This window comes from Candida parapsilosis, contig 005809 (assembly GCF_000182765.1).
Source record: "Candida parapsilosis strain CDC317 annotated contig 005809".
Taxonomy (NCBI): Eukaryota; Fungi; Ascomycota; class Pichiomycetes; order Serinales; family Debaryomycetaceae; genus Lodderomyces; species Lodderomyces parapsilosis.
The window spans coordinates 626,873-640,635 of record NW_023503281.1 but is presented as its reverse complement, the minus strand read 5'-3'; the positions used below and the strand labels follow the sequence as shown (position 1 = coordinate 640,635).

The following is a 13,763-nucleotide window of genomic DNA, read 5'->3' as shown; positions in this document are numbered from 1 at the left end:
TATGTGATAATTTACCACAAGATAGCTAACTCGTCTATAAAATTATCCACTAGTATTCCTCTATACAAGATCCTCTTCCATGCTACCACCAGCTATCAAATGATGCTTAATCTTTCTCGTTAACCGTTTCTTCCAAGATTCAAGATTAACCGGCTCTGGATCCTTATAATCATCTTGAGTGTACATTTGCCATTTCTTCATACACTCGGAATCTTCAATATCATTGTATCCCTTGGGGCATTTGCATCTACACCCAACACCATTGTACCTCGGCTTATCTGGTGATACAACCACAGCAGCTTCTTGTGGGTCCGCAAATGCCGCATAGTTTGCATTGGCAACATACTCCAATTGATGTTCTGGTGCATTGGCGGGACAATGAGCAAAAATCTCATGCCGGTAACCTATATCTCGGAAATAGTGAACTTCATTTAAATCCAAAAACATGCCAATTGCTAATGAATGTACTGGAGCATCTCCCCATCTTTCTTTATAGAACCCACCAGCTGACTCAAGATGTTGATAAAATTGTTGGTATTCAGGCGATGTGAATAAATCAACTCGTGCAATTTCAAAATTCGACCAAAAATGACATAAATTGTAATCTTCGTTATTGGTTCTATCTTCATGTAACTTGGGCATTTGTTTACTTTTCTGCAAGATTCTTCTCGTCAAGTATGGATTCTTGGTAAACACATCTTCAGTTTTGCCTTTAACTTCGTGAATAAATTTTTGTAAATAGATTTGATCTTGAATTTCAACAACTAGTTCATGTGAATTATGGATTCCATCATAGACTCCCAACTCATCTTCCCCATCTAACCATTTCGAGTTCAATACAAACAATTTCCAACTACTCTTGACTTTGATTTCATGTTTTTTGATGAAATTTTGTACATGACGAAACAACCCAGGAATGGAATAGTACAAGTCATATATCATCACATTAAACCCATACTTCTTACCTCTCTTTTCCATCTCAATGAATGGATCGTATGTCAAATCACAATAAAATTCAACATTGGGCTCTACTCTCCAATACCAATCCAATTGATTAACCAATGGATGTAAATAAAATTTACCAGAGTAAAAACGACACATTTTGTGATAACTCTTTAAATTGCCATACAACAACTCACGATCACCTTGAGATTCAATCCATTCATTTAATTCAGCTTCAGGTATATCAGAAGGGAAATCCCAGTCTTCCATGGCAATTTTACCAAATGAAACTTTAGCATTGGTATGATTGCCCACAGCATATTTAAATTCGGGGGAAAACTCTTCATTGTTGAGAAAAATCCATGGGTAGTTGTACCACTGATTAAAATGTCGTTCCATTGACTTGATACTTGCAATCACTCCTTCAAGTTCCAGGTTTCGACACAACATGATAAATGCAGCATTGGCACGTGGTTGATCTCCATTAGGGACAGCAGCACATCCATATTGGAAAGGGGAATCAATTTTTGTATCTAGCTTCTGTTGACTAAGTTCTGTAAGTGACTCCTTTTTGGGTGGGTTGGTGATTTTAAAATTTATCCAGTATGGATCATTATTCGGTAGTAGATGATCCTTGAATAATAGAATTACTAAAAAAATGAATAGCGTTGATAGTAGGACAGTATTACTCTTTCTAGAACGAAGTAAAAAAGCCCTCAACTTATTGAAAGACATCTGGTGAGGGGAGTGGGCAAAACTAGTTCATATGTAGTCTAATCCAAATGGTTTTCCACAAGGGAGAGAGCCTCAGCCTGTTAGATCGCAGTTTTTCAAGGTTTAATGCCGATGCGAGAGAAAAGAAAATACCGATTTTCAACCAAAAAAACAAAAAAACAAAAATAGAATCTAATAATTACACAAAATACAAAATTATATATAAAATACATCAATCTTAAAGATATCAGAAACGAAAGAGTCTTTGATTGTCTTCTCTTTGGATCCTATTCCGTTGCCATACTACTTCTCCTTCTTCACTATTGCAGTGCGTAGTAGAGCCAAATCTTGATTCAATTCTTCCGGTTTCAATCCTTGAGGTCCCACAAACTGCTTATGCGATCCACGTGTTTGCACTTTATAACTAGTGTGGCTTCCATCATCGCCATTCAATCCATTTCCATCATAAATCAATGACTTAACTCCGTCTTCATTCTCCATTATAAACGAATTCAATGCATCGTAATCTTTATCACTGAAATTGGACTCGTATCCACTTTGAACACCACCATTGGATCTATTCTGAGCGTGTATCGAGCTATGTTGATTACCGGCAGCAGAAGCTGCAGCAGAGCTTGCATGTCCGTTGTGCCATGGTTTAGCACTCGCCGTACTGCTCGATACTTCATCGTTTGATGAATACCGTGTTGTATGTAGCCGTCTTCTTTTGCCCAGAGAAATGTAACCAGAGCCATTCCGTGCCCAAGATAGATTACCATTCAAACCACCACCTCCGCCATCTGATAGATCATCCATTTCTCCAGTTGCGAATCTGCCAAGATACTCACCACGTTTTCTTAAAGATCTTCGATCGTGAAAGTTCAACCCCATTGCCGCCGCTAGTGTTTCATTGTCTCTGTTTGCTCCTCCACCTTCTTTATCGTGATTGTAACTATTACTGTTTAAAAGATTCAACAAGTACTTATCCTCTTTTAAAGTCTTGATCTGTTTCTGTAGTTTGTCGTACAATTTTTCCTTGATCAATTTGATCATCTTATCGTGATTCTCCTTCGCCTTTTGCAAAGCTTGATGATATTCCATTTCAATGCTTTTCACTTGGTACTCTTCCCAAAGACGTAATTTAGTCAACTCGTAATCTCTCGCTTCCTCTAGTTGGATTTTCTTTGTCACATATTCTTCATTGGTGCCTTGTTGTAGACTTGCTAATTTGTTTTGTAATTCATGTAAGCTATTGCGATAAAAAATATCTCGATCATTTTTGAACGTCAGTTCTAGTTTTTGTAATCGAGTAGCAATATTGTTTCTCCTCTTATCTCGCTTGCTGATGGCTAGAAATGGGCTGGTTGTTAGTAACTTGCTCTTTGCGGGATGATGAGTGGGGGATGGGTTCAACATACTGTCTGTTGCGGTTCCGTTTCTTTTAAAGTCTTCCATGTTATATAAAAGATACTGGTTGATAGATATGAGTGGTACAGATCATAAAACCGTAAAGTGTAGGCTGTTTTGTTATTTGTAGTTATATGATATTTGCTGAAAGGGGATAACTTGTTAGAGTTGTATTAGGTTAGTTACTAAAAAATTGAGTTCCCAATTGGAAAAAGAAGAAGTTCAAAAATTCCATCAACAAAACAGCAAGTCTTATATGCAGGATATGTGACATTGCAAAACACACACACACACATAAACATAATGATCAAATGAAGGAAGAAAAAGAAGAAAAGAAGTAGAAATGTGTTTGCTCGGGTTATACCGTTGCCTTTATCCACATAGATAAAAGTAAATTTTACTGCTTATGATGGAGGAAAGTGTTTAGTATTGCTCATGTCAAAATTTTAAGAAAGTTGATTGATATATTAAATAATTATGACGCAAATTATTTCAAATACATCACTTGATGTTACCTGAACTTCAACGAAAAAACAAGAGACAGAGACAGCCATTTTTGTTTTCAGCGACTTGATCACGCTACTTATACACCCTCACGATAGCTCCTCATCAGATCAGAAGGAACCTGCTTCGGACCGATGATTTTCTGCTACCAGCTTTGACGCGAAAATTATAATTTGAATGCGGCTTTTGACTTCCGGTGAAATCAACAGTTTTTTTTAGAAAAAGCATAACATATTGAACTGCATTAGCAGCACCTCTCTCCCCTCCATGGTTTCAGGCAGTGCTACTTATGAATCAGTGAAAAACCTTCCCTTTGCGAACGAAACATTCGAATCTACTCCACAAGTTAAAGATGCCGTGATAAATTTCAATTTAAAAAAAGATGAAAGACCAGTTACCTTGTTTAACATTCATGATGCTTCCATAGTTCCTCAAAACCTACTCATTGCACTCCAAAATGAGTTCAATTATGTTGTTGAGGAGGGCCTAACTTACCCTTACCACGAAACGAAATCATTTGAAAATTTCAAGAGCTACTGGTTTCATCATTTCGTTGCAATTTTATTAGATGGGAAATTCGACTCACTTAGTGATCCACAACTCCAAAATCTTTCAGTTGAACAATGGAATGACATGTTTCTCGGCACTTTTTATGTCAAACCGAACTACATTGGTCGTTGCTCACATGTCTGCAATGCAGGATTTGTCGTGAATCATGTGAAACGTGGTTTAGGTTTGGGAAAAGAGTTGGGAGCAAAGTATTTGGACATCGCTCCCCAATTGGGATACGTCTACTCGGTTTTCAACCTAGTTTTTGAAACCAACCTTGCTAGCTTAAAGATTTGGGACTCGTTGGGATTCGAAAGGATAGGATATGTCAAGAATGTGGCAGTGTTGAAAGGTCATGACAAGTTGATTGGAGCTTTCATGTTTGGAAAAGATTTGCAATAGGAGAAGTTGCTATATACTTAGACATTGTAGATAGAATATACTAAGAGTTTTATGTAAAGTTTTGTGTGAAAACTGAACTTGGTAGCATACAAAGCTATAATACTTGCCAGGGCAACTGTTTTGCTTTGATAGTATCATATGACACCCGATGACGCTGTGACAGCTGTTCGGCAACTGAAACTGATGATCAAGCCAGGCAGAAAAAGACACCATAGTGATGTCGAAGACCAAAATGGAGCATTACCATCAACTTACCGAGATCAATCAACGATACCCAAGATAAGTGAAAGATATACAATTCTTCTCAAAGATGGAGTAACAACTGCCACAATATATCCAATCTTGTCTCCCCTTGACATTCCAATTGGCCTACTACACTTTTTATGTGATGAGTACAACATGGAGATTGAAAGGGGTGAAACATTACCCTATTTCGATCCGCTAACACTTGAACAATTTGTTGATCATTGGTTCTCGTCTTTTGTAGGTGTGATGTGTCTTGGTGATGATCTCAATTTGAATAGAAATTCAAATGGTAGGTCATGGGAGAATGAATGTTTGGGGATGTTTTGTATTCAAGCACAGTACCCAGGGAAGAGGTGTTCACACATTTGCACAGCAGAATTTCTTGTCAATGCTGGTATCAGAGGAAAAGGTATTGGCAGGACTTTAACCGACTGCTTTTTGCAATGGGCTCCGAAACTTGGATATACCTACACCATGTTCAATCTCGTTTTCGAAAGTAATGCAGCTGCCAGAAAGTTGTGGGAGTCAATGAATTTCAAGAGGGCAGGAAAGATTAAAAGTGCTGCATACGTGAAAAATCTCGATCAACCAGTTGATGCAATCATATATGGTCGTGAACTTACAGATAAATCAGTAACAGAGTCTAGTGCCTATAGATTTGATAAAATAAAGTATTATCTAGAGACTGGCAAGTATCCAGCCACTGCTGATCGTCAGGAAAAAGCGAGATTGAGAGCTGGAGCAATGCACTACAGTCTATCCAATGGCAAACTAATGTTGAAAGGGAAGGAAGTTGTAGCTGATTTGGATCAACAAATGCGCATTTGTCACGAGTTGCATCGAAATAATGGACATCTTGGGATAAATAAAACAACCACTCAAGTGGCGGAAAAATATCATTGGCCGCGTATTAAAGAGACCGTGGGGATAGTGATTAAGGAATGCGACAAATGCAATAGAATACCAAAAGACGGCCACAACGAAAGATATGACGTAGCCAACCACGATTTTGAAAGACCACAAGTAAGTGAGCACATTCAAGCAGTCGTGTCGGAAGTCCAGCAAGCACATCGGGATGGATTAAGACAAACTTATGCAGAAGTTGCTGCCTCATCTGGTCCAATCTTTTCAATGGTTGAGAGATACTTGTCTGATGAAGATACCGAATCTGATATCATCCGTCCAAGAGTTAGAACTTACCAAAGAAGATAGTTTTGTAAACAAAACGAATTATTTTACACTAATGTCAAGTATGGATATATATACAAAGCACAATGTAATTTGTGTGGAAATCTCCCCCAAGATCTCTTTCTCCATCATGCCCTATACTTTGTAGTGAAAATGTAAATGCAAAAACAAACCCACTTTCTAAAAATCGACACCAATGACCATGGCCAACAATGCCATTCTAATAAACAAACCATGTCTCATTTGTCTGAAGTATGCAGCTCTTTGATCGAAATCAACTTCTTCTCTAATCTCGTTAGTTCTTGGCAATGGATGCATAACACACATGTGCTGTTTAGCATTACTCAAGATCTTGTTATCAACAATGTAAGTGTCCTTCAATCTTTCATATTGCTGTTTATCTGCAAATCTTTCCTCCTGTACTCTAGTACAATACAAGACGTCGGATCTGGCAATAAGATCATTAGTCAATTCTTCGGATTCAGCAACCAACATGTTGTGTTCAATCAACAAGTCTCTAATATCTTTTGGAATTGCCAATTCCTTTGGTGCAACCAATTGGACTCTAACGTGGTAGTGACGCAACAAATGTACCAATGAATGAACTGGTCTACCATATTTCAAATCACCCATAAATGTGACTGTAATACCATTGACGGTACCCAATTCTTCTCTGATGGTGAACAAGTCCAATAATGCTTGGGTAGGATGCTCTTTTGTTCCATTTCCTGCATTGATGATTGGTACTGGAGAGTATTTAGCAGCAATGTCTGCACTTTCTTCTTTTGGATGTCTCAAAACAATAGCATCAGAGTAACACGACAAAGTTCTAATAGTGTCTTGTAAAGTCTCGCCTTTCTTCACCGAAGATGCGTCCGAGTTGATAGCAACAACTCTACCACCCAATCTTTGCATGGCAGCATCGAATGAGGTTGAGGTTCTCGTGGATGGTTCGTAAAACATGGTTGCCAAAACTCTTCCCTTCAAAATATCCAAAACGCCTTGCCTTTCAACAGCTAATCTCATTTCTTGAGCAACAGTAAACAATGAATGTAAATCAGATCTGGTGATATCCTTTACCGATAAAATGTTGTTTCTCAAAAATGTATTGTTCTTTCTGATGTAGTCGCTCAATGCGGCAATCTCTCCCATGGAACCAGCAACCGGTTGTGAAACCAACTCTGACCCCAATTTTTCGAATTCAGCTGGTTGTGGTTCGGGTGTGCTTGGAGCAATCGACGGACGACGCAATCCTGAAAATGAAACCCTTTTTTGGCCCAATACAGGTGATTGTGGCATAGTGGTAACTGAGTTGAATCTTGACCTGGATCCAACTTCATTCTTACCTAAAGCAGAATCAACCAAAACTGACCCATCTAGCACAACAGTTTCGTTATGGAAAGAGACTCTTTCAATCGCACCTCTCAATTTCAATTTAGCAAACTCAGGATAAGATGGATCAATTTCGGAGTATCTGTCCAAGTCAAGAATAACCTGAGCGTCTTGCTTTGGAATGTTGAAAATCTTGGCTGGTTTGTCGTGGAATTTTGCAACAATATCACCAATGGTGAGTTTACCTTTATTGACAGCAGAAAGCAACAATGGGAGAGTTTCATTGATTCCCAAACCTGGTACGATCTTTTGGTTAGTTGCCTTGGCAACCAAGTAAGGCAAGACACCAGTTGAGAAACAATCGATGTCTTTCAAGTGTTGCCACAAGTAATCTTGATCCTTCTTGGTTGGTAAAAATGGATAGTCCAAATCATCTTTTGAAATGAACAAGGTAAAGACCGCAACATCGCAAGTAACTGACAACCCTTTGTTCTTTGCCATCAAAATCAAGTCCAAATCCTCTTTGGAAGATACGCTAGTAATATGGATTGATCTGTTGTACAAGGAGGCCAACAAAAGAACAGATGCCAAGTCTGTAGCCTTTGCATCGGTGACAATTGGTTTGGTTTGTGGCCAAGCGGTGAATTGAGCATTGACAGCCGAGACTTTAGACCCATCAATGTCGTTGAATGGGATGTATAAAGAGCCAGCGTTATCAGCAGCATCAGCAACACTTTGTGAATTAGTTTCTGAAGCAGCAATTGCGAATGAGAAATCAGTGTATGCGTCAGCTCCAGCTTGATCAATAGCTTCAATTAAGCTTCTGTAGTCAGTAATAGCAACACCAGTTTGAGTATGTGGCAAGAAGCAATTGAAAGTGAAACCGGCAGCCAATGATTGTTTGGTGGTTTTCTCAAAGTCGTTGAATGAAGTGGCAAATGAAGAAATGTTAATGAGACCCGGCAACGTAGCAGTTCCATGGGATGTTTGAGCATCTCTGTTGGAAACATCCATGGAGATGTTTCTGGCAATAGCCTCAACTAACAATTTAGCATTCTTGACATTTGTAACCAACGGAATGGCAAAATCAACAGCCATACGACGAGATTCGTAACCTTTCGACATGTATGAAGCAGGACGACGGAATCTGTTTGCTGATGGCAAGTTGACATACAAATCAATCAAGTTGTTTGCCAAATGTTGAGTCAATGAATATTCTGATTTTTGGTCCTCTTCCTTACTCAAGACTTCCAAGTAATGAACCTTGATACCATGTTCTTTGATAAAGTCAGCGGTACCAGCAGTGGCAAAGATCTTGTAACCCAATTCACTCAACTTGGCAATACTTGGCAACAATTCTTGTTTTTCTTTGTATGAACCAATCGAGAATAAGATGTTCTTCTTTGGTAATTTGAAGCCAGTAGATAACAATGATTTCAAATATGCTTCATATTTGTTTCTACCAAACGTGGCAACTTCACCGGTTGAAGCCATCTCAACACCAAGAACTGGATCGGCACCAGCCAATCTTGAGAAAGAAAATTGAGGCACCTTGACTGCACAATAATCATCGGGTAACCTTTCACCTGGGTATGGTGTGACAGGCAAGTCCATAATAGCCTTCGTGGCCATTTCAACCAAGTCAACACCAACAACCTTGGATACAAATGGACAAGATCTTGAAGCTCTAACATTACATTCAATAACTTTGATGTCGTTATCCTTTGCAATAAATTGAATATTGTAAGGACCAGTGATATCCAAAGCTTTACCAATCTTGGCAGTAGCTTCAACAATTCTTCTTACAGTTTCAGGATCCAAATCTTGTGGTGGGACAATCAAAGTAGCATCTCCAGAGTGAACACCAGCGTTTTCAACATGCTCGGAAACAACATGCATAATCATCTTACCGTCTTTAGCAACAGCATCCATTTCAATTTCTTTGGCATTTTCAATATATTTGGTGATGACAACAGGGTAATCTGGAGAAACATCAACGGCCTGTGTCAAATACGATGCTAAATCATCCTTGGAATAAACAGTATTCATAGCTGCACCTGACAAGACATAAGATGGACGGACCAAGACAGGATATCCAACCTTATTGGCAAAGTCTTCTGCCTCCTCAATAGAGGTCAACTCTTTCCACGCTGGTTGATCAACACCAATTTTGTCCAACATTCTTGAAAATTTGTACCTATTTTCTGCTGAATCAATCATTTCTGGTGATGTACCCAAAATCTTGACATTTTGTCTATACAATGGCAAAGCAATGTTGTTTGATGTTTGACCACCCATGGAAATAATGACACCTGCAGATTGCTCCAATTCGTAAATATCCAATACCCTTTCCAAATTAATGGTTTCAAAATATAATCTATCAGCTTCATCGTAATCAGTTGAAACGGTTTCTGGGTTATAGTTGATCATAACAGTCTTGATTTTGTTCTCACGCAATGTTCTAATGGCTCTAACTGCACACCAATCAAACTCAACGGATGATCCAATTCTGTAGACACCTGAACCCAAAACAATGACACCATTGTCATCGAAAGTGACATCAGAGGAATCGGCATTGTAGGTGACATACAAGTAGTTGGTGAAAGCAGGGAATTCAGCAGCAACGGTATCAATTTGCTTGACGAATGGGATAACACCAGCATCTTTTCTCAATCTTCTAATGGCAACTTCATTACTATCGACAAATTTAGCAATTTGTCTATCCTCGAAACCCAATTGCTTGGCTTGTCTAATGATTGACACTGGCAAGTTTTCCTTTTTACCATAGCTGGCAATTCTGTTTCCAAATTTAATCAATCCGTCCAATTTGTTCAAAAACCATTTGTCAATGTTGGTCAACTTCCAAACTTTATCAACTGAATAACCATCAGACAAAGCATTAGCAATGGCAAATAAACGTTGATCTGAGGGGGTTTGTAACTCTTGGTCAATATCAATTGACATCAATGCAGCAGTCTTGTTGAAACCCAAATTATGATAGTCAGTGGATCTAATAGCCTTTTGAATAGCTTCTTCAAAAGTTCTACCAATAGACATAACTTCACCAACAGATTTCATAGCCGAGGACAACAATGATGAAACACGGGTGAATTTTTTCAAATCCCATCTTGGAATCTTGACAACAACGTAATCTAAAGATGGCTCGAAACATGCACATGTGGATCTAGTCACATTGTTTCTAACTTCATTTAATGGAATGTTCAAACCCAATTTGGCAGCTGTGTATGCCAATGGGTAACCAGTGGCTTTAGAAGCCAAGGCCGATGAACGTGATAATCTGGCATTCACTTCGATAATACAATACTCTTTTGAAAATGGATTCAAAGCATACTGAATGTTACATTCACCGACGACTCCCAAATGTCTGATAACATTGACAGCAGTAGTTCTCAACATGTTGTAATCTTCATCAGATAAAGTTTGGGACGGAGCAACAACGATAGAATCACCAGTGTGGATACCCAAAGGATCAAAGTTTTCCATATTACAAACTGTGATACAGTTGTCAAAAGCATCACGAACAACTTCATATTCCACTTCTTTCCAACCTTTCATCGATTTTTCAACCAATACTTGTGGCGAGGTGGCGAAAGCCTTGTTACACAAGGCAACCAATTCCTGTTCGTTATCGGCAAAACCTGAACCCAAACCACCCAAAGCATAAGCAGCTCTGACAATCAACGGGTAGCCAATAGCATTAGCAGCATCGACGGCTTCTTTAACATTGTTACAGGCTTCTGATCTGGCACATTTTTCACCGATTTCCGACATAGCAGTGGCAAACAATTCTCTATCCTCGGTTGTAATGACGGTGTCAATTGGAGTACCCAAAACTTTTACACCCAAACCTTCAAATTCATCCTTCAAAGCAATACCAACACTCAATGCAGTTTGACCACCAAAGGTACAATAAATACCATCTGGCCGTTCATGTTCAATAACTTTTCTAACAAATTCCGGATTAACTGGAAGAAAGTAAACCTTATCAGCCAAACCTTTTGAGGTTTGAATGGTGGCGATGTTTGGATTAATCAAAATGGTGTATATACCCTCCTCTTTCATAGCTTTGATAGCTTGAGATCCCGAGTAATCAAATTCACCTGCTTGACCAATCGATAAACCACCTGAACCCAAAACCAAAACTTTCTTGACGTCAACTCTTGGATGAGCGGCCAAGTTGTCTGCCAATTTTCCACCTGGAAATTCAACTTGCTTGTAAACTCCGGTCTTGTTATAATCAACAACAGCATTGATGAAGACATCAAACAAGAATTCAGTATCTCTTGGACCAGGGGTGGATTCTGGATGGAATTGCACCGAAAAGAATGGTTTGGTTTCATGATAAATACCTTCATTGGAGCCATCATTTGCATTTACAAACAACTCTTTCCAGCCATCGGTCAATGTGTTGGTATCAACTGCATAACCATGATTCTGGGATGTGATGTAACATCTTCCTGAAATTGTTGATGTACATGGAATATTGTGACCACGATTACCAAATTTCAATTTCAAAGTTGAAGCACCGCTAGCTCTTGCCATTAATTGATGACCAAGACAAATACCAAAAATTGGTGTCTTTGCTTCTTGCAAAGCCTTTTGCAATCTTGCAACAGTTTCATCCATAACAGCTGGATCACCAGGACCGTTGGAGATGAACAAACCGTCGTACTCTTCTTTAGTGAAATCATAGTCCCAAGGAACAACCAACAATTCAACACCTCTTCTGACAAAGCATCTAATTTGGTTATACTTCATACCAACATCAATAACAACAATTCTAATTGGTTTGCCGTCCTTACCCAATTTGATATTTTCTTTCGGAGCATACAAAACTGGCTCCTTAATGGAAACTTTGTCAACCAAATTCTTAACATTTGGATCATCAAATTCGGGAATTTCAAAATATTGCTTCCAATTACCGGACTTGTCACCAATGACATCTTCAGACTTGATACTTGATTTTTGTAAAGCCAATCTACCCAAAGTTGAACCCTTTTCTCTCAATCTTTTCGTTAACGATCTTGTATCAACTCCATATATAGCAGGAATGTTTTGCTCTTTCAACCATTGTCCCAATGACGATTTAGCCAAAAAATGAGAAAATTCCTCAGTGTAATGAGCAACAACCAAACCGGCAATATGAATTCTGTTGGACTCAAAGTATTTTGGTAATGCTGGAGTGTAATCGTCATCTAACAATTTTCTATCTGGTACACCGTAATTACCCACCAATGGATAAGTGATGACCAAAATTTGACCTTCATAAGAGGGATCAGTGATAGATTCTGGATAACCTACCATACCAGTTTGAAAAACCACTTCTCCTGCGGCTGGGACCTCAGCTCCGAATGAATAACCTTGCAAGGCAATACCATCTTGAGTTTCTAAGGTCATCAACCTATCACCCGTTGACTCCATTGGTGGGGAAATTGGAACAGATAATTTAGCCATAGTTGCTGATCTTTGTAAAATTTTTCAATTGAAGTATATGTGGATATTATAAATAATTGGGGGAAAAAACTTATAATACTACCAGACAATTATCAAAGTATGAATGAAAGGTGATCAGATCAGCTATGACTAAAGTTAGTATATGAACTCTGTGAAAAGTGGAATAAACGAAAAGAAGAAAGTTAAAAGATGGGTTTTGGTCTAGACTTTGTGAATAAAAAAAAAAAAAAAAAAAAACTCAATCCCTCGCTCATCGCATCATCGCAATTGCTGTTACCGCGCTTAGTCGAATATGGCAAACTGTGACTATAATATTAGGTTTGGAGGATGCATAATAAAGCAAGCAATTGATTCGCTATGTCTCAAGTTCAACTTCATCCCTATATCTTCTCAATAATCGCGTCTTTCGACTATGAATGCAACTCGGTTATGGTACATACCAATAAAGAAATCGATTAGTCTGCACTCAATTCACAAAAGGAGGACGGTGACTTATTGAGAAGAGAAGAGAAGAGAGAGAGAGAGAGAGAAAGAGAGAGAGAGGAGGAAAGAGAAGGAAGAAAATAAAAATAATAAATAGAAGTAAATGATATAAATTGAAAAAACTTTTTTTGTAGAAGATTATTTGATCTATTTATACTAATCACAGTTATTGCTGAAGAAATTTTTTTTTTTGCAGATGAGCGAGATGAGAATGATGCGCTACCAATATTGAAACTAACGCCTGTGCATTCACGGGTTTTGTGTCACTTGAACAGAAAAATTTTTCACAAGGTAGATTTCTTTGTTTTTGCAATTCACTTTTGTATGTAACTATAGCTTATACCAATAGAAAGCGGCTCTTTTATGCAGCTTACTAGCACTCTGAAACTCTTTTGCATAAAAAGCACCTCACAAATAGAACCACTGACCAGGCGTCCACGATCAGTTTGTAATAGTTAGGGTAGTGCAGAGAGTACGTGAAACTCATTGGAACTTGCAATTATGTGTTTCCGTTTCATTTT

The 13,763-nt window shown here is 38.5% G+C and overlaps 5 protein-coding genes across 5 annotated transcripts; 2 read left to right on the top strand and 3 right to left on the bottom strand. All coding sequences in view use genetic code 12, as the record gives it.

Annotated features, from left to right (window-relative positions):
• Nucleotides 1-60: 60 nt before the first annotated feature.
• On the bottom strand, nt 61-1,677 carry MNT3 (Mnt3p; the record flags this gene model as incomplete). Its single annotated transcript, XM_036809185.1, has 1 exon — nt 61-1,677. The coding sequence occupies one exon, from the start codon at nt 1,675-1,677 to the stop codon at nt 61-63; it is 1,617 nt and encodes a 538-aa protein (XP_036665847.1).
• Nucleotides 1,678-1,959: 282 nt separating this feature from the next.
• CPAR2_203190 (uncharacterized protein) lies at nt 1,960-3,111 on the bottom strand (the record flags this gene model as incomplete). The annotated part of the gene is made up of 2 exons (XM_036809184.1): nt 1,960-3,005; nt 3,075-3,111. 2 exons carry the CDS (start codon nt 3,109-3,111, stop codon nt 1,960-1,962), a joined length of 1,083 nt encoding a protein of 360 aa, XP_036665846.1.
• A 723-nt stretch (nt 3,112-3,834) lies between these two features.
• On the top strand, nt 3,835-4,518 carry CPAR2_203180 (uncharacterized protein; the record flags this gene model as incomplete). The annotated part of the gene is made up of 1 exon (XM_036809183.1): nt 3,835-4,518. The coding sequence occupies one exon, from the start codon at nt 3,835-3,837 to the stop codon at nt 4,516-4,518; it is 684 nt and encodes a 227-aa protein (XP_036665845.1).
• Nucleotides 4,519-4,701: 183 nt separating this feature from the next.
• SPT10 (Spt10p) lies at nt 4,702-5,976 on the top strand (the record flags this gene model as incomplete). The annotated part of the gene is made up of 1 exon (XM_036809182.1): nt 4,702-5,976. The coding sequence occupies one exon, from the start codon at nt 4,702-4,704 to the stop codon at nt 5,974-5,976; it is 1,275 nt and encodes a 424-aa protein (XP_036665844.1).
• Nucleotides 5,977-6,132: 156 nt separating this feature from the next.
• Nucleotides 6,133-12,759, bottom strand: URA2 (bifunctional carbamoylphosphate synthetase/aspartate transcarbamylase; the record flags this gene model as incomplete). The annotated part of the gene is made up of 1 exon (XM_036809181.1): nt 6,133-12,759. One exon carries the CDS (start codon nt 12,757-12,759, stop codon nt 6,133-6,135), a length of 6,627 nt encoding a protein of 2,208 aa, XP_036665843.1.
• Nucleotides 12,760-13,763: the final 1,004 nt, after the last annotated feature.